Consider the following 23,167-nt stretch of genomic DNA (forward strand, 5'->3'; position numbering starts at 1 on the left):
CCTTCGAACACACCGAACAGCTCTTCCAAATAGCCCTCTGGCAACTCTAGCTTAGGTTTGGAAATGCATTCACACTCAATTAAAAATGAGTAATATCAGATTAACAGTAGAAGGGAAATGAAAAGAGGGAAGAGGAAAAAAAGACAAGGGGCCCCAAAGTGGAATGGAGGTAAAAAAGAAAATAAATATAAAGGTTAACAAGCCGAAAAGACAACCCTCAGAATGGGAGAAAATATTTGCAAATGAAGCAAGTGACAAAGGACTAATCTCCAAAATATACAAACAGCTCATGCAGCTCAATATCAAAAAAACAAACACCCCAATCCAAAAATGGGCAGAAGACCTAAATAGACATTTCTGCAAAGAAGATATACAGATTGCCAACAAACACATGAAAGGATGCTCAACATCACTAATCACTAGAGAAATGCAAATCAAAACTACCGTGAGGTATCACCTCACACCAGTCAGAATGGCCATCATCAAAAAATCTACAAACAATAAATGCTGGAGAGGGTGTGGAGAAAAGGGAACCCTCTTGCACTGTTGGTGGGAATGTAAATCGATACAGCCACTCTGGAGAACAGTATGGAGGTTCCTTAAAAAACTAAAAATAGAAGTACCACGTGACCCAGCAATCCCACTACTGGGCATATACCCTGAGAAAACCATAATTCAAAAAGAGTCATGTACCAAAATGTTCATTGCAGCTCTATTTACAATAGCCAGGACATGGAAACAACCTAAGTGTCCATCGACAGATGAATGGATAAAGATGTGGTACACCTATACAATGGAATATTACTCAGCCATAAAAAGGAATGAAATTGAGTTATTTGTAGTGAGGTGGATGGACCTAGAGTCTGTCATACAGAGTGAAGTAAGTCAGAAAGAGAAAAACAAATACCGTATGCTAACACATTTATATGGAATCTAAAAAAAAAAAGAAAAACAGGTTCTGAAGAACCTAGGGGCAGGACAGGAATAAAGACGCAGATGTAGAGAATGGACTTGCGGACACGGGGAGGGGGAAGGGCAAGTTGGGATGAAGTGAGAGAGTGGCATGGACATATATACACTACCAAATGTAAAATAGCTAGCTAGTGGGAAGCAGCCGCATAGCACAGGGAGATCAGCTCAGTGCTTTGTGACCACCTAGAGGGGTGGGATAGGGACGGTGGGAGGGAGACGCAAGAGGGAGGAGATATGGGAACATACGTATATGTATAACTGATTCACTTTGTTATAAAGCAGAAACTAACACACCATTGTAAAGCAATTATACTCCAGTAAAGATGTTAAATTAATTAATTAATTAATAATAAAAAGGTTTACCAAGTCAGCTAATATTGTAAAATCTCCTCTCACTTTCTTTCCATCCCTGTTTCCCTCTCAGTATCTCCATTGGACACAATATACACATCATATAAATCCCCTGTTTGATGTGCTATTGGAAGTGTCTCTGCGCTTCTTTCTTTTCCTAATTCTAGAGCTGAATTATACACTCAGAATAAGATGAGGAAGTAAATGGGAAGAATGAATTTCTCTGGTCTTTCTTTAGCTAGGCAAAAATAATCCTTTTGGCTTTTGAAATAAAACAAATTGTTATTTAGTTATATCTAGATTAGTTGCTGGGTCAGGAGGATTTTAAACCAAAATAACACAAATGACGTAAGGTTTCTTGGCTCATGATACTTGATACAACTAATTTTAGACAAAGCGATTTTTTAGCACTTGCAGCTGCAAATATAACCGATTCAAGATAAAAGCACTAAATTTTGATATTTTGTTACTTTTCAATTGTAGTATTTTTTAAATAAAGGCATGTCTTAACTTACTGCATTTGACTTTCAAGTGTTTCTTCAACAAATTAAACCCACATTATGGTACTTATATTAGGTTAGAAGGTATTTACTTATGGCAGACCGTCCACTTCCTGATGTTGCCTTACAACTTGTCCTTTGGCTTCTAGAAACTAACTCCCCATAGTTTCCAGGTTAATCCATTGCCTCAAAATGAAACCAGAAGGGATACGTGGTGTAGCGAACACAGCCAGCTGTCGACAGGATACATGTGATGTTCTGGTTCCTTTGTAACAGAATCCCAATTTAGTTGGGAGAAATAGGGAAAATGTGCCCAGCATTTCCGACACAAAGATGTGACCAGATGGCAGAGAACTAGTTAATAGAGGTCAGAGAAAGTCATTCGCTAGGGCTTCCAGGAAAGTTTATTAAATATAGCCAATTCGGTTGGCATCCAGGTTTTACGTTTTGTCCTTTCTCTTTCTTCTTCCTCCTGCCAAGAAAATATAAGTGATGCCTGGAGACATAGGAGTCATCTATGACGGGTTAAAATCCACACATTAAACATGGCAGAACAAAAAGACACAAAAGATTGGGCACCTTTCAGCTGGCAAGTAGCTCTAGATTGCCTACTGCCAGTTTTATGAGAAAAAATATGATCTCTTACTGGCTTAAGCTACTCTTTTGGGGTTGTTGATATTGTCAGCCTAACTCAATCTCTTAGGTGATACATTGAGAGATAATCTGAGTGAAGCATGGACAGAGGGACTTTGAGTGTCTTGTGCTCACACAATTATGGAAGTTACTTACTTGGGTACTCCTAAATTAGCTCTCGAATTAGTGTCAAAACTTATATTTCAAATATACTTTGAGCGGTTAGTGAAATGTAAATCAAAACCTCAGTGAGTTATCACCTCATCCTCGTTAGGATGGCTACTATAAAAAACAAAACAATCAAACAAGCAAAAAACCCAGAAACCTTTGTGCACTGTTGGCGGAAATGTAAAATAGTTTAGCCACTATGGAAAAGAGTATCAGTTCCTAAAAAATTTTAAAATAGCATTTCCATATGATCCAGTTATTCCACTTCTGGGTATACATTTATATGTTCAAAAAAATTAAAAGCAGGGCATCCAAGAGACACTCATGTTCGTAGCAGCACTACTCACAAAAGATGAAAGCCTCCCAAGTATCCAACAGATGAAAGGGTAAACAGATGTTGCATGTAAATACAATGGAATATTATTCAGACTTTAAAAGGTAGGAAATTTTGACACATGCTGCAACATGGATGAACCTTGAGTACATTAATGGAAACCAAGTAAGCCAGCCATAAGATGACAAATACTGCATGATTCCACTTATATTAGGTATCTAGAGTAGTCAAATTCACACAGACAGAAGTAGAATGGTAGTTGAGAGGGCCTGAGGTGGGGGAGAAATGGTGAGGTGTAGGTAAAGAGTTTTGGTTTTCCAAGATGAAAAGGTTCTGGAAATGGGCTATACAACAATGTGACTATACTTACTACTGAACTGCACACTTAAAAATGGTTGAGATGATTAATTTTATGTATGTGTATTTTACCACAATTAAAAAAAATACTTTTACCAGTTGTAGCATCTGATAATGTACATATCCACTGAAGTGGACTTTCTAGGAGGTTTGTTTAAATAGGAAAATTCTGGAATGTTTGTCTGAAAAATTAATTTAATTGCTTTATGGTCATTTTGTGTAGTTATTTCATTGAAAGCACTGAAAATAATTGACCAAAAGAAAACTGAAATATTCTAGAGAAGTTACAATTCTAATCCATTCCTCACTTAATATTCAGGATATATTAGTTGAGCACTTATTACCAGCTAAACCCCACGCAAGGAACTGGAGATACATGGTGACTAAGACGTTATCTCTACATCCTGGTATAATAGAAAAGGCCTGGGCTTTGCTGTTACACCAGATGCAAAAGAATGAAAGTGAATTCTAGCTAAAAGGTATAACATTCACATTAAACAGAGTACACAAAAGGGCCTAGTAAGCCAAGGAAAGGGAAAATAATTTTAAGAATAAGGAACATGGTAATGAGATTGAGGACAAAGGTGTATGGGTACATGGGATCAGAGTGTTAAATATTTTTAAATGTTTGTTTGCTTTTTAAACACAAGGAAAGTAAAAGAGCCATAGAAAGGTTCTCTAAAAACTTAGCCATTCCAACAGAGGGCATTTCTAAACAACACTGCAAGATTTAGAACATCGGCAGAGGATCTTCCAGGAAATGAGGAAACCATAGCCAGTATTCAATTAAACATTATCAAAATCTAAGTGTTTCAAGCAGTATATACATAAGGAATTTCATCTTAATTCTGTAGGCAGTGGAGAAGCATCAGGGTTTTTTAAGGAAGACATGGACATAATTCATTTTGTGGCTTTTTATTTCACTTTGTAAAAATTATGAACCACATCGCCGGCAAGTAAGTTCCATGTACCCACCACCTTTCCTAAGACTTAGACTACTACCAATATCTTTGAAGCTCTCTGTGGGTCCATCTTTGATCTCATCTTTTTTCCTTACCCAGAGATAATAAATATACTGAATTTTGTGTTAATCATTCCCTTACTTTCATTAGCGTTTATATGTCTCCCTAAAGTTTATATCATTTGGTACTATCTCTTTTTGAACCCCATGTAATAGATTCCTAGTACACGTATGCTTTCGTGACTTGCTTTTTCACTGACATGTTTTCGAGATTCATCTATATAGCTGTGACTATTGTCACTTCTGTTAGTATTCTATTGAACGAATAAACCACAATTTATTTTGTTATTCTACTTCAATGGATATTTGAGTATTTTGTTATTCTACTTCAATGGATATTTGAGCTGCACCTAGTCTTGTTGGTGGTGTTATTATTATAAACAATAATTCTATGAGCTTTCTTGCATAGATTTCCTGCAAAACTTTCTTAAAAGCAAAGGTTGGCATACTATAGCTCATGGGTCAAATATGTATAGCCCAAGAGTTAAGAATGTTTTTTTTTAATTTTAAAAAAAGCAAAAGAAGATTTCATGATATGTGAAAATAGGGAATTGGTGTCCTTAAGTAATGTTCTTTGGAACACATTCACATCCATTTCTTTACATATTGTCTATGGCTGCATTCATGCTGCAATGACAGTGCTGACACCTAAGTCATCTATACTTTCCTCAAAGTGTAGTCACACTACCTATTCTTTGAGGCTTTTCTTAAGACAGCCTCCTCCTTTAATTCCTCTCACAGTTATTGTACTGTGGCAGACCTTCAGATCTTGTCACATAAAACTTATGTACTTTTTATGTACTGTACTACCTTCCTAACCAAATGACAGTGTCACTTAGGGTTTGAGACCGTGTTTCATGACATAAATGTAAAGTAGCTGCTTTACACATGACTATTTTTGTGGTCAATAATCATGACAGTATTTTTCAGATGCTTCCCTAGGGATTGAAAGAATTTGTACAGCTTCTCAAAGTGCTAGATTTAAACTCAGGAAATAATTTTAATGAGAAAATTTGCTTTTCATTGGTTTATTGGTTCAACAAGATTTCTTAAAAATGTGTCTTCTTCTGGATTTTTATAGAACTTTATTAACTTTTCTCTGTAATAATATATTGATATAAGTTCTTATGTTCTTACTACACTCTAAGGCCTTTGAAGACACTAACCATTTTATCTCAGTATTTTTCCCAGTTTTTGATACAGTCTTCTTCCCATAGATGATATACAATATATTTTGAAGAAAATAATGTTTGTGCATATAACTATACAAACTTCTACTAGAGGATGTAAACACAGAATATACACAGAATATACTTTTCTTTGTCTTCTACCAACACATTTCAATCCTGGGTGTTTTGCTGAAGAAATAAAACAAATAATAAAAGCAGCATAATAGTGACTTAGCAACCTTTGAATGCATAATTATAAAATACTGACCACGTATATAAGAACAGAAGGTTGTTACATAGCAGATTTAAAGTTCTAATATCATCCCAAATAATTAATTTAAAAATTATGTATTTCACATAGTTAATTTGCTATTTGAAAATTTCATCAAACATACCTGGAATTAAAGATTTGTGAGGCATTTGTAATCTATTTTAAATAAAATACGCAAACCTAAAAAATCAAGATTACTGCTGATACGTAAAGGAAACTAAACCATTACTCTTTGGTTATGATTTTGGGGTAATCTGGCTAAGGGAGGAAAAGCATAACAGATTACTTAAGCCTATAAATTCTTCCCACGTGGAATGAAGAGCAGGATTTTCGTGTCCAGTAGCCCCCTCTTATCTGTGGTTTCACCTTCTGAGCTTTCAGTTACCTGCAATCAACTGTGGTCCAAAATATTAAATGGAAAATTCTAGAAATAAGCAATTCATAAGTTTTAAATCATACTCCATTCCCAACGGAGGGATGAAATCTTGAGCCATCCCACTGGAGAAGTGAATCATCCCTTTGTTCAGTGCATCCACTGAACAAAGTCACTTAGTAACCATCTGTCTGGGTTATCAGATCAACTGTTGGGATATCGCAGTGCTTTGTGTTCAAGTAACCCTTAGCTTACTTCACAATGGCCCCGAAGCACAAGAGTAGTGATGCTGGTAAATCAGGTATGCCAAAGAGAAGCCTTAAAGTTATTTTTTTTAAGTGGAAAGGTGAAAGTTCTTGCCCTAATAAGGAAAAAACAATCACATGCTGAGGTTGCTAAGATCTACGGTAAGAACGAATCTTCTATCTGTGAAATTGTGAAGAAGGAAAGCGAAATCTATGCTAGTTTTGCTGTCACACCTCAAGCTGCAAACTTTATGGCCACAGTGCATGATAAACAGTTAAGATGCAAAAGGCTTTATATTTGTACGATAAGGTATTTTGAGAGGGAGAGAGAGACCACCTTCACGTAACTTTTATCATAGTATGTTGTTATAATTGTTCTATTTTATTATTAGTTATAGCTGTCAATCTCTGTGTCTCATTTATCACAGGTGTGTGTGTACAGGGAAAAAAATAGTATAGATAGGGTACTATCTATGGTTTCGGGCATTCACTGGGGGTCTTGGAACATATCCCCCGAGGATAAGGGGAAATTGTTGTGTTTAAGATACTCAAATTAAAAAATGAGAATAGGGTCTTTCTTAATAAGGGATATCTGGAAGACCTAGGGGTGATAATTTTTAAAAGCCATTGCAGCTGTGAGACTTTATTTAGGTGGAGAAAATTAAAGTTTTATTCTACTGCATGATAATTTGGCAGTAACAGTAACCACTATTCTCATTAAATAGTCTATGCTGTGCCTAAAAATAATTCAGGATGATTTATTCTATTAAACACAATATTCTTATTATAAAGCATTCATTAATCACTTCTTCCACATACAGTGAAAACTGCTATCCTCATCAATTTCCATTCATATTATCCCGATGTGAATAACTTTGAATAACATTTTGCTAAGAAATATTAAAGTGCAATTGTGTCCCTGAACTACATTCAGTTCACAGCCAATCTGTGCCAAAGGATTATGGATAATAGAGGTTGGAATACTTTGTTGCTCCACTAACTTGAGTGACTTTTACTGAGTCACTTAATTTTTGCATTTTAGTTTTTCTATCTGTCCTTAGAAATGACATATAGAAGAGACCTTAATGTTAGTTCACAGCCTCAGGAGTTCCCCAGGTGAAATTAGAATCCGCCCCCCACATACAGATGGCAAAGAGAGACCAGAGAATTAGGAAGATTACTCCAGGTTGGCAGGTGGCAGTTTTCATCAGCAAGGGAAACTTACACACGAGGCTTGTTATAGGGGGCTACAAGAATAATAGAGCTCTGCACCCACCCGCCAGAATCTTAAAAGTTCATATAGAGGTCTTAATGGGGCTCAGGCATGTATACAGTCCAGATGGTCTCAATAACATTATTCTCTCAGGCTGCTTCCTTGAAGTGGTTCCTAGTGCAGAAGCCGTGAGTGAAATGTACATTCCAAAGAGGGAGTAAGGAGTCTCTGATGGCCCAGGTTCTGCTCAAGGGTCAGCCTGTGGTCATGTCCGCTCAGTGACTTCTTCCAACACTTAAATATCATTCAGTCCTACTCTTTCTTTTGTTCTGCAGTAGAGGATTATGCCCAGGGATGCCCAGTCTGAGGAATATTTCAAACCCATTTAAATTTCTAGAAAAATACTATATAAGCTAAAATGTATAATAATTATGTAAACAAATAGCCCTGCATTAGATTAATTTCATTATATTTAAAAGAGAAATGTATTCCTCACTATTCTGAACTCAAATGTACTGGAATGTATAATAATATACGTTTTAGTAGTGTCCTTTAATAGTGTATTGCATGTGACTTTTTAAATGGCAAATCAACCCATCAGATATGCTGACATTTAAAACATTCACTGCTAATAGTTTATTTCCTTCATCCCACAAGCTCAGTCAAAAATTCACTCCAAAAATAAGTGGAAATGAGGAGTTAATTAAAGTACATACCTGTGAAGGATTCATAATATGTTCTTTCTTATGCTCTATGCATAGAAATGAAGCTCCTTACTCATCTGCATTAGATCGCTGCCTACCAATCCATAAAACAAGGGCTCTTCAATATTTATTGAGCCTCAGTAACGTACTGTGCTAGGTACTGCAAGGGATGCTAAAAATGAATAAGGCATGAGCCCTCAGGGAATATATCATCTCTAGTAGAATAAATAAGCACTGTGTTCAAATTCTAAAGTGAGAATTATAAGTGGTTTATGACAGTTAAAATCAAGAGCTTATGGGAATTTAAAGGAGGGATAGATCATACCAAGTGGGAGCCATCAGGAAAGGAAGGCTAACCTCAGGAAGTGAGACCTGAGTAGAATTTCCAGAGCAAGGTCTTCCAAGAAAAGGTATATACTTACTAAGCAAATGAGGGGAAAAGAAAAAGTGTAGTGGTCATGTTTCAGCAACTTGGAGAGACCCAGATTCCCTACAGAGCAAGGGAGTCATGGGGGAAAAAAAGGAATAGATCAGTGCATCCCCTAAACTAGTTTCCCCGCCTGCTGCGTCTCTTTACCATATATTTTAATATTTACAATAAATTTCCTCTCTTCTGAATAGAAAAAGAATCATTCCTGACTAGCAGCCAGAATCTTGAGGCTTCACCACTGCCCAGTTAAATAAAACGGAGTATTTTGAGTTGATGAGTCATATGTACTGGAAAACCAGTTAACTCTGTTCCAAGGTTTTGTTTTTGAACCTGATGAGTTTTCGGGTCAGACAGTCCTTGGATGAAATCGAGACCCAATCACAGCTGTGTCATTTTGGCTGATAATGACAAAAACAACTATCACTTTTCTACGCATTTTCACCTGTAACCTTCTAAAACAGCTCTTCTCAAAACTTTAACGAGCAAAGCTATCACGTGGGGTGCCTGTTAATCTAGGGGCTTGGAGTCAGTAGGGCTGGGGTGGGGCTTGAGATTCTGCATTTCTAATAAGCTCCCCGGTGATGCTGAAGCTTCTGGTCTGTGGACCACTTTTGAGAACAAAGGCTAAAAGCATAATTCCCAGCCAGCAGTATCAGCATCACCTGGGAACTTGATGGATGTGAAATGCAAATTATCAGCCCCCACACCAAACCTACTTAATCAGAAACACCGGGATGAGGCCCAGCATCCTGGGTTTTAACAAGCCCTCCAGGTGATGTCACTGGTTTTCGCATACTCGAAGCACCTGGGGGGAAGGGCGGATTAAATACTATTGATGCCTGAATCTCACCCCCAGATATTGCCCTGTAATTGGTGCGTGGTGTGGTCTCGGCATAGGACTTTTTAAAAGATCGACCAGGTGACTCGAATATGCAATAAAATTTGAGAATCCCACGAGGTAGGTATTTGAACTTGATAGGCCTTTTTCCGCCTGTGCAATGTGGATGATAACCACGCTGGTTCGTGCCTTCGCTTCCAGATTTTGCCATCTCCAGCCAGCCTTAGTCGGCCAAAATCCCACTTCAGTCTCTTGGCCGCGTGCCCCAGAGCCTCTGTCCGAGAACCGGAGGTCCCAGTTCTGGACCCGCGGGAGCATCAGCCACACTCCGCATTCCGGCGCCGCCCGCACCTACGTGGCTCAGGGCTCAGACCTCTGCGGCTCAAGGGACTGCGCCAGAGCGCTCGGCGCATGCGCTCGGCCCAAGCCAGGCCCCGGTCCGAGTAACGGACTCGTGCTCCCTCCACCGGAAGTGGGCGGCCGCGCTGCGGGAGGAGCCGGGGGTAGCTTAGTAGCTGTGGGCTGTGGGCGCCGGGTCCGGGGGGATCGCGCTTCCTCCTCCGCGCCATGGCGAAGGCCGGCGACGTGGTGCGGCTGCTCCTGGGCTCCACCGCACTCTGGCTTTCGCTGCTCGGCGCGCGGACCGCCTCCGCGTCCAAGGCGGTGACTGCCAACTTGGCCGCGAAGTGGCCGGAGACCCCGCTGCTGCTGGAGGCCAGGTGAGTGCGGGCCGGACTGTCTGCCGAGCCGGCGCGGAGGGAGGGTCCGGGGGGTCCGGGACGCACCGGCGTCCGGGACCCCGACGGCGCCTGGGACGCCGTCTCTTAGCTCGCCGGCAGTCAGCTTCTTGCACCGCCGCTGGTGCTTTGACCCCCAGAGCATCACCTCCTCCCCTGCTACCCTGTGCGTCGCACTCATTTGCAATTTCTTTCCCCCGCCTTCGTACTTTGCCTCATCCACGGGTTTTAAAACTTTGTTTAATTCGTTTGGATTTTCTTAGCGTTTACGAAAGAGGAAAGGAAGAATGGGAGGTAGACTGTGGCGTTAATGCAAGCTCTTCAATTGATGTAGGCAGTTCTTTTTAGGAACCGGTATTTGAAGCACCTGGTTTCAAGATGATAACATTATTCGGTCAGCTCCTAGGCTTCCTGCGGAGAAGACAGCTTCGCAAAGCCATTACTTATTTCTGAATCTCATTCACTGGGTTTAGTGCATAAGGTTTCATTTATTGTGGAGAAACAAAACTTGGAGCTACTGAATTTTGCTCTTAGTATTCCAGGAGTTAAACAAAATTTGAAAGTTTTTTCTTTTTTTAACCGGCATGAAGTTTTAATGCCGGTTGCATTTGTAGTTCACCAAAGCAACAGGTTTTGGTTCTAAAAAGAGTCTTTGTCGCCCTACGTGACATTACATGTGTAAGATATTGATACTAAAACAGATTTTTAAATTGAGCTATAATTGATGTAGCGTATTAGTTTCAGGTGTACAACATAATGATCTGATGTATTTACATGTTGTGAAATGATCACCACCTAAGTACAGTTAACGTCTGTCACCACACGTAGTTACAAAAGTTTCTTTTCTTGTGATGAGAACTTTTAAGGTCTTTCTTGGCAGCTTTGCAATCTACAGGACAGTATTAAAACTATAGTCATCATGCTGTACATTACATCCCCATGACCTATTTATTTTGTAGAAGAAAATTTGTACTCTTTGACCACCTTCACCCATTTCACCTGCATTCCTGCTTCTGGCACCCAGTCTGTTCTCTGTATATGAGCTCATTTGTTTATTGTTTTTATGTGTGTTTTAAGATTTCATAGGGTATTTGTTCTGTTATTTCACTGAGCAAAATGCCCTCAGGTCCGTCTGCGTTCTCACAAATAGCAGGATTTCCTTTCTTATGGCTGAATGATATTCGTGTGTGTGTACGACATTTTTTGTATTCATTCATCATTCAGTGGATTCTTAGGTTGTTTCCATATCTTGGCCACTGTAAATAATGCTGCACTGAACATAGGAGTGCTTACATTTTTTCCAGTCATAGTGTTTTCACTTCCTTTGCATAAATACCCAGAAGTGGAATTGCTGGATCATGTGATAGTTGCTTTTAAAAATTTTTGACGAACCTCCATACTATTTTCCATAGTGGCTGCACCAGTTTACATTCCCCACAACAGTAAACAAGGGTTCCTTTTTCTCCACATCCTCTCCAGCACTTGTTATCTCTTGTCTTTTTTTTTTTTTTTTTTTTTTTGCGGTACGCGGGCCTCTCACTGTTGTTGCCTCTCCCGTTGCGGAGCACAGCCTCCGGACGCGCAGACTCAGCGGCCATGGCTTACGGACCCAGCCGCTCCCCGGCATGTGGGATCTTCCCAGACCGGGGCACGAACTCACGTCCCCTGCATCGGCAGACGGACTCTCAACCACTGCGCCACCTGGGAAGCCCTATCTCTTGTCTTTTTGATAATAGCCATATTCTAACAGGTGTGAGGTGATATCTCACTGTGGTTTTGATTTGCATATTTCTGATGATTAGGGATGTTGAGCACCTTTTCATGTACCTGTTAGCATTTGTATGTCTTCTTTAGAAAAATGTCTATTCAAATTCTGTCCAGTTTTTAATTGGATTGTTTGGTATTTTTTTTTTTCTATTGAGTTGTATGAGTTCTTTACGTATTTTGATTATTAACCCCTTATCAGATATATGGTGTTCAGATATTTTCTCCCATTCAGTAGTTGCTTTTTCATCTTGTTAATGATTTCCTTTGCTGTGCAGAGCCCTTGGAGGGAGTGTAACCCTACCAATACCTTGATTTTGGACTTTTCCAGAACTGTGAGACAGTTTCTGTTGCTTTAAGTCACCAAATTTTTGGTAATTTATTACAGCAGCAATAGGAAACTAATTTGATTTTGTACCTTGAAGTGGGGATACTGCTGTAATACCTAAATACTTAAAAATGTAGAAATACCTGTTGAATCTGGAAGGAGCTGGAAGAGTTTGGAGAAACGTAGAAAAAGCCTAGATTGCCTTGAAGAGACTGTTGGCATAAATACGGACATTAAAGGCGATTCTGTTAAGGACTTAGAAGAAAGCGTGAAGCATGATAGGAAAAAGCTTCTGTCATCTTAGAGAATACTTACATGATTATGAATAAAATGTTGGTAGAAATATGAACATTAAAGGCACTTTTGGCAAGGGCTTAGAAGGAACTGAGGGATGTGTTATTGGAAATAAAGAAAGATGACCCTTGTTATATAGGCAGAAATCTAGCTGAATTAGATTCTACAGTTGTGTGCGAAGCAGAACATGTAAGCGATGAACTTGGATAGTTAAGAGGATTTCCAAGCAAAGTGTTAAAGGATTTCCAAGCAAAGTATCATCTGGTTTCTCCTTGTTGCTGTAAAATGCAAGAGGAAAGAGAGAAATTGAAAAAGGAACTGTTAAAGAAAAAGGAAGCAGCCTTTGGTAATTTGGGAGGCTCTCAGCCTATCCAGATTGCAAAGGTTGCTAAAATTAGGAAACTCGGTGTTGGGAATGCATGCTCTGTAAAGAAGGCCAAATGTGTGGCTGGATATCTTTTGTTGTATAGATTAGGTGTGCGACTTGTGGATCCACTCAGCTATCTCGGCAGATGCCAGGAATAAAGAGGGGCTTATCCAGGAGAAGGATCTGGGGAGAATCCTTGTGTAATGGCATGACCCTGGTGAGATACATAGAAGAACCCTAAGGATTTTGATTGTTGCATCAATAGAAACACTGCCTGCTTGGATCAAAAGGGACAGAGACAGGATGAAATGAGAGAAGGCTGCCAGACTTCCAAAATTCTATAGGCAGGAAGTTGGCTGATAGAACTACATGGCTGCAAATGTGTGCTACACTTCAAGGAAAAGGGAGAATGACACTGAGGGCAAAGCCATGGCAGGCAGCACAGAGGGTGGAGCAATAAGCCATGGAGAGTTATGCTCAAGTCTTAAAAACCTAACAGAATCTTGTGCTGCAATTCGAACTTGCTTGGGATTGATGACTCCTCTACTCTCTACTTTCTCCCTTTTGGAATTGGAATATCTGTCTTTGGGATTTGGAACGCCTATCTCACCACTGCATTTTGGAAGCATATAATTTTTTATTTCTACAGGTCCACGCGTGGAGAAGAAGTTTGCCTCTGGATGGATCGTACAGGGCCTCACTCATACATAGTTTAGATAATTCACACGATGAGATTTGAGACATCTGATGATATTTACTCATATGTATAAATTCTGCCATATGGAAGAAGTCTTTTACCTGTGAATGCACAATAAATGAGCATGTCAGTAGTTGTTTGGTCAAGTCAGTTAGGGAATAAGTGTTGCGCTCTACTTTTCTCAAGGTTTTGTACCATCCCTGCCCTTTTCAGGTCACATCCTATTTAGTAGTCCCCATAGTTTCCTCTGCTTTTAGCCTGTTTGTTTGTTTGTTTCAATGCCATTGAGTTGGACACCATTAATAGCAAGAGTTGCTTTGAAGTTGCTTATTGCTTTAAATCCCTATGTCTGTCCTGTTTCTGTTGATGAATTAATCAGTTTTTCTCCTTTTCACCTCCTTTTCCCCCTGTAGTGACCATCTCAGACTCACAAGAATTTATCACTCTGCGTGTGTCTAGATGTCCTCAATACTTCCCGTTTATATTAAGCATCAGTTTAGGTTTACTGAGGCTAAAAAGAAAGATAAGGTGGGCAGTAACAAAGTCTGTACTGTCTGTTTGGTGGTTGTGTCTCTTCTGGTTTAAATAGTTAAATCTACTTGTTTTCGTTGTCTTGCAGTTTGTTTCATACAGGACTGAATAATCTTTCACTTATTCCATTATTTCCAAAAGGCTTTATATTGCTTTGGCTATTTTTTTTTTTATTATTACTTACACTCTGTGGATAAATGGAAGTTTCTTTGGGCTTCAAGACCAAAGACCTAATGCAATACACCAATTTTCTGTTAATTTGTTGATTAAGATATTTTCTGTTTTAAATAATAAAAATATTGTCTACACAAATACGTAGCTAAATGAAAATAATCGATAATATGACTTTTAAAAAATGTTTATAAAACCAGGTTTTGGTTGTGAAAAATAGGCAGTCTATTTTTTAACTTTTTACTTTTATATAACACTCTCTTTATTGCCGTTAAATTATACTTCTCAGTGGCATTTCACATGAAGACAAAATAAATTATCCATTTTTTAGCTGTAGCTAATAAAGAGGAAAAGCCAAAAGTAATTCCTCATGTAGTCTTTTCCAGTCGTGATTATATGCTTGTAGTTAAGAATGATACCTCAGGGAAGAATCATCAATTTGTTCTCTTTTTGCATTATAGTAAATGGAAATCAGTGACTTTTATTTGAGGAGGTTTTTGTTTTTACCAGAAGTTGTAATTTGGCTCTAAAATATAGTATTGAAACCATTTTTTATTTCCATCGATTAACTGATTACTTTTATTTTTTTTAATAGTGAATTTATGGCAGAAGAAAGTAATGAAAAATTTTGGCAGTTTTTGGAAACTGTACAAGAATTAGCAATTTATAAACAAACAGGTAGGTGATGTACATATTTCAACTTTCAAGATATGTATCAATATTTATGTGCCTATATTAGATATGTTTATTGTTTTTTTTGTTTATTGTTTTTAATGGTAAAGTTTAAGTGTAAATGCTTAATTGGGTTAGTAAGTCTGAATATTAAATTTGAAAAAATGTTTTAATGGAAACTATTCCAAGCATCCATTTCCAAAAATATAAGGCTCTAATACTTTGTTATACAAAAACTCATATGACTAGCAGTGTTTGGATATTTCATTATAATCAAGCAGGAATAGAAATGGTTGAATTATGGTTTTCTTTTTACCTAGATTTCTTTGAAATAGTATTAGTTTTGCATCTAGTAATACTAAAATTTTTTTGCCAGAATACGTTTACTCCTGAACTCTTAGAGAGATTTTTAATACTTGCTCTTATTGAGTTAGGTGACCTGTGTGCTTTCATTTCATTATTTAGAAAATGGACTTAGTTATTCCTACTTTTTTTAATATATATGAGAGTATATATCTATGCATACATACATATATTCTTAGAATGAACTAATGTTTATTAATGTGTTTCTTAAGGAAGATCAGATGCTGATATTAGGTTTTCACGGCAGAGGCTAAAAGGTTAATTACTAATTATTATAAAGAAAGGTTAAAGAAAAAGGTTAGTTTCCTATCTCTACAGAGAATAGAATAAATGATATTAACATGGAATCTCTCAAGAGGCGATTCTTTAGCCTTTTAACTTAGAGAAAACTTCTTACTACGGTGATTAAATAGTTTATGATTTTATTCCTCAGTGTAAATGTAAGATGAACAATGGTTTTGAATGTTTTAAGTGTTCATTTACTAGAGCCTGTTTGGCTTAAGTGGCTTTGAAGTTCAACAGTTTTATGATTTTATGAGATAGATTTAAGATAAAGGGAGCAGACATGACTTTAATGATATTTTAAACTGAAATATTTCTAAAAACAAGTAATTTGCTCTTTGAAAAAACTTTTACTGAAAAGCTTCATTATTCATTAATCATGATTTGAGTCACGAGAGACAGTATGCACTGCTTTAGATACTGAGAATACAAAGATGAATAAAAGTGATCTGTGTTCTCCAGAACTTATAATATGATAGAGACAGCAGAACAGCTACATGTATTATTAGGTGATCAGAACTTTAATGGGGAGGGATAGGTATAACCCGGACGTGCGTTAAGAGGCACCCGTCAGTATTTCAGAGAGAGCAGGACAGCCTTTTCAGTGGTGAATGCTGGAGTGGAGTTTTGGATGATAGGATTTAACGAGGTCGTAGGGAAAGGAGACGGGCAGAAGACACCACAGGAATAGATTACGTGGAGAAACTGTGACCACTTAGGAGTCTACTTGGAAAGCAATGGGTGATTGTTGTTCGTTGGTTTTGTACTTGTCCTGGTGATTTTACTTTTGGTATTTGAGGTAAAAATAAGCTAGATTAATATGTCAGGTTTTCATGAGAGTTAAAAGATCCAACACCAGATTTCCTGGCTCTCACCTAAAATCCTGACTGTACCTTTCCCAAACCTGTTGTTCTCAGTACATGCTTTATGGCCTTATTTGGTGCCATTTTCATTGCAGAAGCAATCTTGAAAATTACTCTTATAAATTTTGAACCCTTTAAGTTCAAATTTGTCAGCATATTTTATACCTAAATAAAACAGCATGTCTGGACAAACTGGTGGCAGATCATCAACAAGTTGGAATATAAGCTCAGGAGTACCTAAACTCTACTTTAAGCATAGGAGGTGTATGTGTTTCAGGGTTGAACCTAAAATGAAGTGTATTAAATAAGAATTACTAACACAAAACTATAATTCTGTTGAACCTGTTCATAATGGTGAGAGCCAAATGCATATTGCTGCCTCAATGCTGACCTTGTTAGGCGTAGGAAGAAACGGTATATATAAGGAATTAAATATGACACAAGCTATCAGATTTTACTGAATTTGTTTTCAAGGCATTATCCTAGAGGAAACATTTAGAATCCTTGTAATTTTCTAGGTTGTTGAATCTCCATGAGACCCTCTAAATTCTCTCCACTGAAAAATAATTTCAGTGATGTACTTGCCTAAAAAAAATTGTAAAAGTTGAACATTAACTCTTTGAATTCAGGTGCTAGTTTTCCTGCCATTTCGTGAGGACAGTTTACATTACGGGCCAGCATATTCAGACCTTTTAAACATTGAATTGCTTGTTTTTAAATCATTTTGTATGGGTCTGCCACAGAGTTATATATTTATTGATGTCTCAAGATTCGAGTGGCATGATATTAGCTAACCTTTGTAGTTTTGTGTGGTGAATCAGAAATATCAAGCAAGGTTTATCTGACTCCAGAGCCCCTATTTATTTCCCCTTCGCCATGTTCTCAGCATATAAAAATCTCATTCTCAAAGTCCTTCAAGATTTTAATGGTTTCTACACAAGTAAAGTTGCTCGCATATTTTAATGGAAAGATTTTTAGAAAATGCTATGACATTTCTAACTCAGTTACTTATAATTGAGAACCAGGTTTGGGGTAGGAAGATTGCCATCTGGACGTGTCACATTTGAAATGCTTGTGGAATATCCAAGTGAGGATATCCAATAAGCTGATGTAAGTGAGAGATTTAGGTGAAAAAAAAAAAAATCCAAGCTAAAAGGTAGAATTTGGGGATTATCAATATCAAGAAGGTAATTGCAGTTATAGGGAAAAGAGATAGAATGAGAAGAAAATAAAGAACACCAGTATTTAAGAGATAACCAGAGGAATAACCTGCAATAGAGACTAGGGAGCACCAGTGGAGGTGGGTGAAAACCTAGAAAGTGTGATGTCATGAAAGCCAGGGGAATATTAAGTGCTAAGTGATAGACATTATCAAATACTAGAGAAGAACCAAGTAATATAAATACTAAGATTTAACAAAAGAAAAATTAGTGGTGACTTTGAGAGCACTTTTACTGGTATAGTAATAAAAACTACAGTAGGTTGAGGAAGTGGAGATAACTATTGTTAAGTCTTTAAGATTGACTATAAAGCAAATAAGATGAATCAGTACGTGACTCATCATGTACTGCTGCCGCTTTTTTTTTTTTTTTAAAGATGAGAGTGATTTATGTATATTAAATGCCAATAGGTAAAAAAACAAGTGAAAGGTGAAAGAAATGGAAAGGGCAAAATCATTATCAGCAGGTTAGTTGGTAAGCATGGATTTAGTTATTTTTAAACATTAGCTAAAATAGTCCAGTGCATCCATGATTATCTTGCAAGTTAAGCCTAAAAATACATAGGCTTACTTTCTGTAACCCCTGAATCCTATATCCATGACTACATTAGAGACAACCTTAACAGTGACCTTGACAAATCTTGGTGTCTGTGGTCAGGCACTACTCACATTTGTTTCTGTTGACCCTCTTCTCTGTTTTCATGTAAAACCAATGTCCTTTTGACTGATGTAGTCTTTGTTTTTGTTATATTATTGCATTAATTTTGACTGTTTTGTTGACCCTATAGCTATTATGTCTTTTTTAAGATCCATTTTTAAGGTAACATCTCTTCTGTAATGGCTTTTGTGTTGCTTTTTACTATTGAAGGCAAGTCTTGCCTTACTTTTTGATTCTTGGGGGGAAACTCACCGTAACTTCCTGAGAAAATCACCTATAGTTTGTTAAAGTAGAAGTGAATGAGCACACCTACTCTCATATGATGACTCTTTGAAATCACTGGATTAGGAAAGTATTATTGGCCTAGAATGAAGAGGTCTATTCACTTCTTAAATATTAATTCCAGAAATGCATTAGATGCCTGTTTTGTGTGCCAAGAGTGGAAAGGCATAACTGAAAGGCTAGAAAAGATTCTCGCCTTAACGGTTTATAGCTTAATGGGAAGGACAGCATTAAACAAATAATTATACAGATAATTTTTAATTACTGTTTGAGAATTGATCTAGGGATGGTATAGAGTCCTTTGCTATTCTTAGTCTCCTCTTAACTTGTTAAGTAGGGCCTATATCTTATCTACGTATTATAACTCTACAACCTTGGAGTGAATTGGTCTATGTTGGCATCTTCCAAATAGATTTTTTTTTTTTTTTTTTTTTTTGTTTGCGATACGCGGGCCTCTCACTGTTGTGGCCTCTCCCGTTGCGGAGCACAGGCTCCGGACGCACAGCCTCAGTGGCCATGGCTTACGGGCCCAGCCGCTCCACGGCATGTGGGATCTTCCCAGACCGGGGCACGAACCCATGTCCCCTGCATCGGCAGGCGGACTCTCAACCACTGCGCCACCAGGGAAGCCCCCAAATAGATTTTAATGGCAAGATTATTTTCATCTGGACTTGTATTGATTGCCTGGACTTCACTGGAAGATAAAAATGAATAATAAACTGGAGATCTTGATTTTCCCTTTTGCTCTAACATCTTCTATTCCAAACTTAAAATATGACATCAATTTAATTAGCTATACAGTGAGAGATGTGCCAATGTGTTGAATACAAAATACTAACATCCTTTTCTTTTGAATTCTTTTTGTAGAATCAGATTATTCTTATTACAACTTAATCCTGAGGAAAGCTGGACAGTTTTTAGACAATTTACATATCAATCTCTTAAAGTTTGCTTTCTCTATAAGGGCATACTCTCCAACTATTCAGATGTTTCAACAGGTATGTAAAAATACCCAAACTATATTTGACAAAGAAGCATGCTAGCAATGTACATACATGTATCTTAATGTGAATATCTTTAGCTAAAAATCTCCAAACTTGTAATACCTGGTTCCATAGCCTATCATCGATTATATTTTCATTGTTACCATCGTTTATAGTATAATTGAGTATTTTAGGTAATTTTGTAGTTATTTGGGATAAGGCAGTTACGAAGACTAATCACCAGTGAAGTGAACTGTAGTGACAATTTTAACTTAATGGGATGTTTTCAACAATTTCAAAGCATGTTTTCCTCCTGTACAGTTGATTTTGCTAAAATGTTTTATTCTATGTATTTTTACTTTAATTAGAGCAATAACTTAATAGTTGGTAAGCTATTTTAATCAAAATAATGTGTAAGTTTTAAAAATGATATTGTAATTATCAACTACTGTAGCTAAGTGTAATCTTTGAAATCTTAGATTGCAGCTGACGAGCCTCCACCAGATGGCTGTGATGCATTTGTGGTTATCCACGAGAAACACACGTGTAAAGTTAATGAGATTAAAAAGCTGTTGAAGAAGGCTACTTCAAGGTAAATTAATGATCGGCCATAGTGAAAGAAGTGGTTTATAAAAAGAGATGAGGGGTGAAATAGAAACTTCTTATAATAAAAGATTTTAATATTCCAAGACATTGTATATTAAAGAATGTGCTCTCAATATATCTAAATCCTTCTCTAAAGTATATAAGTACTTCCAATATTCTATCTTGATTAGCTGTTGACTTTAGAATACCAAAATACTGTAAAATATATGAGAGATGTATTTTATGTAACGTAAGTTGTTTTTGCAAATACAGGCAGACCTCAAAGATATTGTGGGTTCACTTCCAGACCACCTCAATAAAGTGAATACTGCAATAATTGACACACATTTTTTTGTAGCTCAGTGCATATAAAAGTTACGTCTACACTACCCAGTAGTCTGTTGAGTGCCCAACAGCATTATGTCTAAAAAAATGTATACCTTAATTTTAAAATACATTATTGCTAAAAACTGCTAACCATCATCTGAGCCTTCAGTGAGTCAATCTTTTTGCTGGTGGAGAGTGTGAAATATTGCAAGAATTACAAAAATGTGACACAGAGACAGGAAGTGAGCAGATGCTGTTGGAAAAATGGTGACCATAGACTTGCTGGACACCATTGCCAAAAATCTTCAATGTGTTAAAAATGAAATATCTGTGAAGCACAGTGAAGCAAAGCACAATAAAGTGAGGTATGCCTGTAAACATACAAAGCTGTGGATTTATCTAAGCTATATCTCTTTAAATAGAAACTGAATGTATACCTTGGGAGTAAAAAATTAATAACAAAAACAGTAGTATAGAATTGCTTTTTTATAATGCATTATTCAAAACCTTTTTCTTCTTCCAAGTATTTAATACAAATGAATATGAGAAGTAGGAAGGAGATTATTAATTTAGTAGTGATTTTTACAGAGTAATGCCTGCCAGTATATGTTTTACTGCCTGATTGTTTATACTTTAAGAAGTTTTAAAGTTGTTTCTCTATTTTTGAAGGAGTTCTTTATATATTAAACAGTAACTTCTTTTATTTGTCGGAAACTTTTTCTAATATTTATATTAATTTTAATATAGAGAAGCTTTTATTTTTACGTAGCCAAATTTGTCCTTTATGTATGTATGTTTTTATACTTACACAGTTTTTCCCAAACCTGAGTGAGAGATTTTACTAATATTTCCCAGTGGCTTTCTTAAAGTTTTTGTTTCACCTTAAACTTTTAAACTATCTATAGTTTATTTTCTTAGGAAGGCAAGGATCCAGTCAGATCTTTTTCCCCTCAGGTGGCTAGTCAGTTATTATATTCATTATATTTATATTATGGTCTATTTTATAACTTTGTTCTATACTGTTATGTTTCTTGTAACAGTACCATGTTGTTAGTATTTATTGCTTTACGATTTATTCCGGTACCTCACAGGACAGTTTCCTCTTCATGGCTGCTTTTTTATCCTCCAGAATTTCTTAGCTCTTTGCGCTTGTTAATGCTTTCAAACTAACATTAGAGTCCTTTTTCTCCTACCAAATTGCCTCCTGAAAAAGCCTTGGTTGGGTTTTAATTAGAATTATATTAAACCTATTAGTTAATTTTAAAAGAATTTAAATGTTTATTATGTCGAATCTCTCAACAGATAACATAGTACGTTTTCTGTTCATTCCTTCTTTTAAAACTTTAAAGTTTTATAATTTACTGTGTTTTTAAAATCAGAAATAACTTGTTTTATCAGTTGTTTTGCATCTATTAAGATTAATTCGAAGTTTTTCTCTTTGGACGTACTGTGTGTTATGGTAGTATATTTTAAACTATTACACCTTTTCATTTCTAGGGAGGACTATTTGTTAATGGTGTGGGATTATCTTAATTTTTGTTGAAGTAAGATTGCTTGTATCTTTATTAAGATTCATTTTTCTACTTTAATGAGATTAGCTATTATTTAAACTATTTATGCCATTTTTTAATGTTATTCTAGCTTCATATAGTGAATTAGGCAGCCATGTCATTCTGTAAGAATTGGTGTAGCATAGCAATTACCTATTTCTCTAAAGCATGAATAGACTATGAAATTGTCAGCCCTAATGTGTTTTTCTTTTCCTAGTGCATTTTTTAAAGTTAACTTTGGTAACTTTATTTTTTAATTTAATTTTATTTATTTATTTATTTTTGGCTGCACTGGGTGTTCGTTGCTGTGCACAGGCTTTCTGTAGTTGCGGTGAGTGGGGGGCTACTCTTCGTTGCTGTGCGATGGCTTCTCTTGTTGCGGAGCACGGGCTCTAGGCACGCAGCCTTCAGTAGTTGTGGCACGTGGGCTCAGTAGTTGTGGCTTGCAGGCTCTAGAGCACAGGCTCAGTAGTTGTGGCACACGGGCTTAGTTGCTTCGCGGCATTTGTGATCTTCCCGGACCAGGGATCGAATCCGCGTCCCCTGTGTTGGCAGGTGGATTCTTAACCACTGCACCAACAGGGAAGTCTGGTAACTTTTAAAGTTTATTATTGTTACTGTTTTCTGGCATCTGATGTCTGATGTTATAATTTTCTTAGAGAAACTAATATTAAAGTTAAATATTTAATATTTAGATAGTTAATCTAAAATTAAGATTAAAAAAGGTTAACATCAAGCCGTTTGGGAGAGCAACCTGCCATGGATGCTGTGAGTTCTCGCCTGGTCTGACCAGTAAAAAATGCAAGACCTGACCTGCTCTATACCTGAACCATTTCTCAGGGTTGTGTTTGTAGTGAGCAACCTTGAGGAACTAGGTAACGTTTCTTTCTGGAAAGAAGAATGAACTTGTTTACT

General features: G+C 37.0%; 1 protein-coding gene across 2 annotated transcripts in view; it reads left to right on the forward strand.

Annotated features, from left to right (window-relative positions):
* Positions 1–10,066: 10,066 nt before the first annotated feature.
* Positions 10,067–23,167, forward strand: part of UGGT2 (UDP-glucose glycoprotein glucosyltransferase 2) — a 164,129-nt gene continuing 151,028 nt past the window's right edge. For both annotated transcript variants that reach the window (XM_027115971.1, XM_027115972.1), the window contains exons 1-4: positions 10,067–10,298; positions 15,064–15,146; positions 19,675–19,805; positions 20,270–20,382. In XM_027115971.1, the coding sequence (XP_026971772.1) occupies positions 10,147–10,298; positions 15,064–15,146; positions 19,675–19,805; positions 20,270–20,382 (479 nt within the window). In that variant the 5' untranslated portion in view covers positions 10,067–10,146. The remainder of the gene's footprint in view (positions 10,299–15,063; positions 15,147–19,674; positions 19,806–20,269; positions 20,383–23,167) is intronic.

The sequence above is a fragment of the Aethalodelphis obliquidens genome, unplaced genomic scaffold (genome assembly GCF_003676395.1).
Source record: "Aethalodelphis obliquidens isolate GAN/ISIS:26980383/991018 unplaced genomic scaffold, ASM367639v1 scaffold15, whole genome shotgun sequence".
In the NCBI taxonomy this organism is placed as follows: Eukaryota; Metazoa; Chordata; class Mammalia; order Artiodactyla; family Delphinidae; genus Aethalodelphis; species Aethalodelphis obliquidens.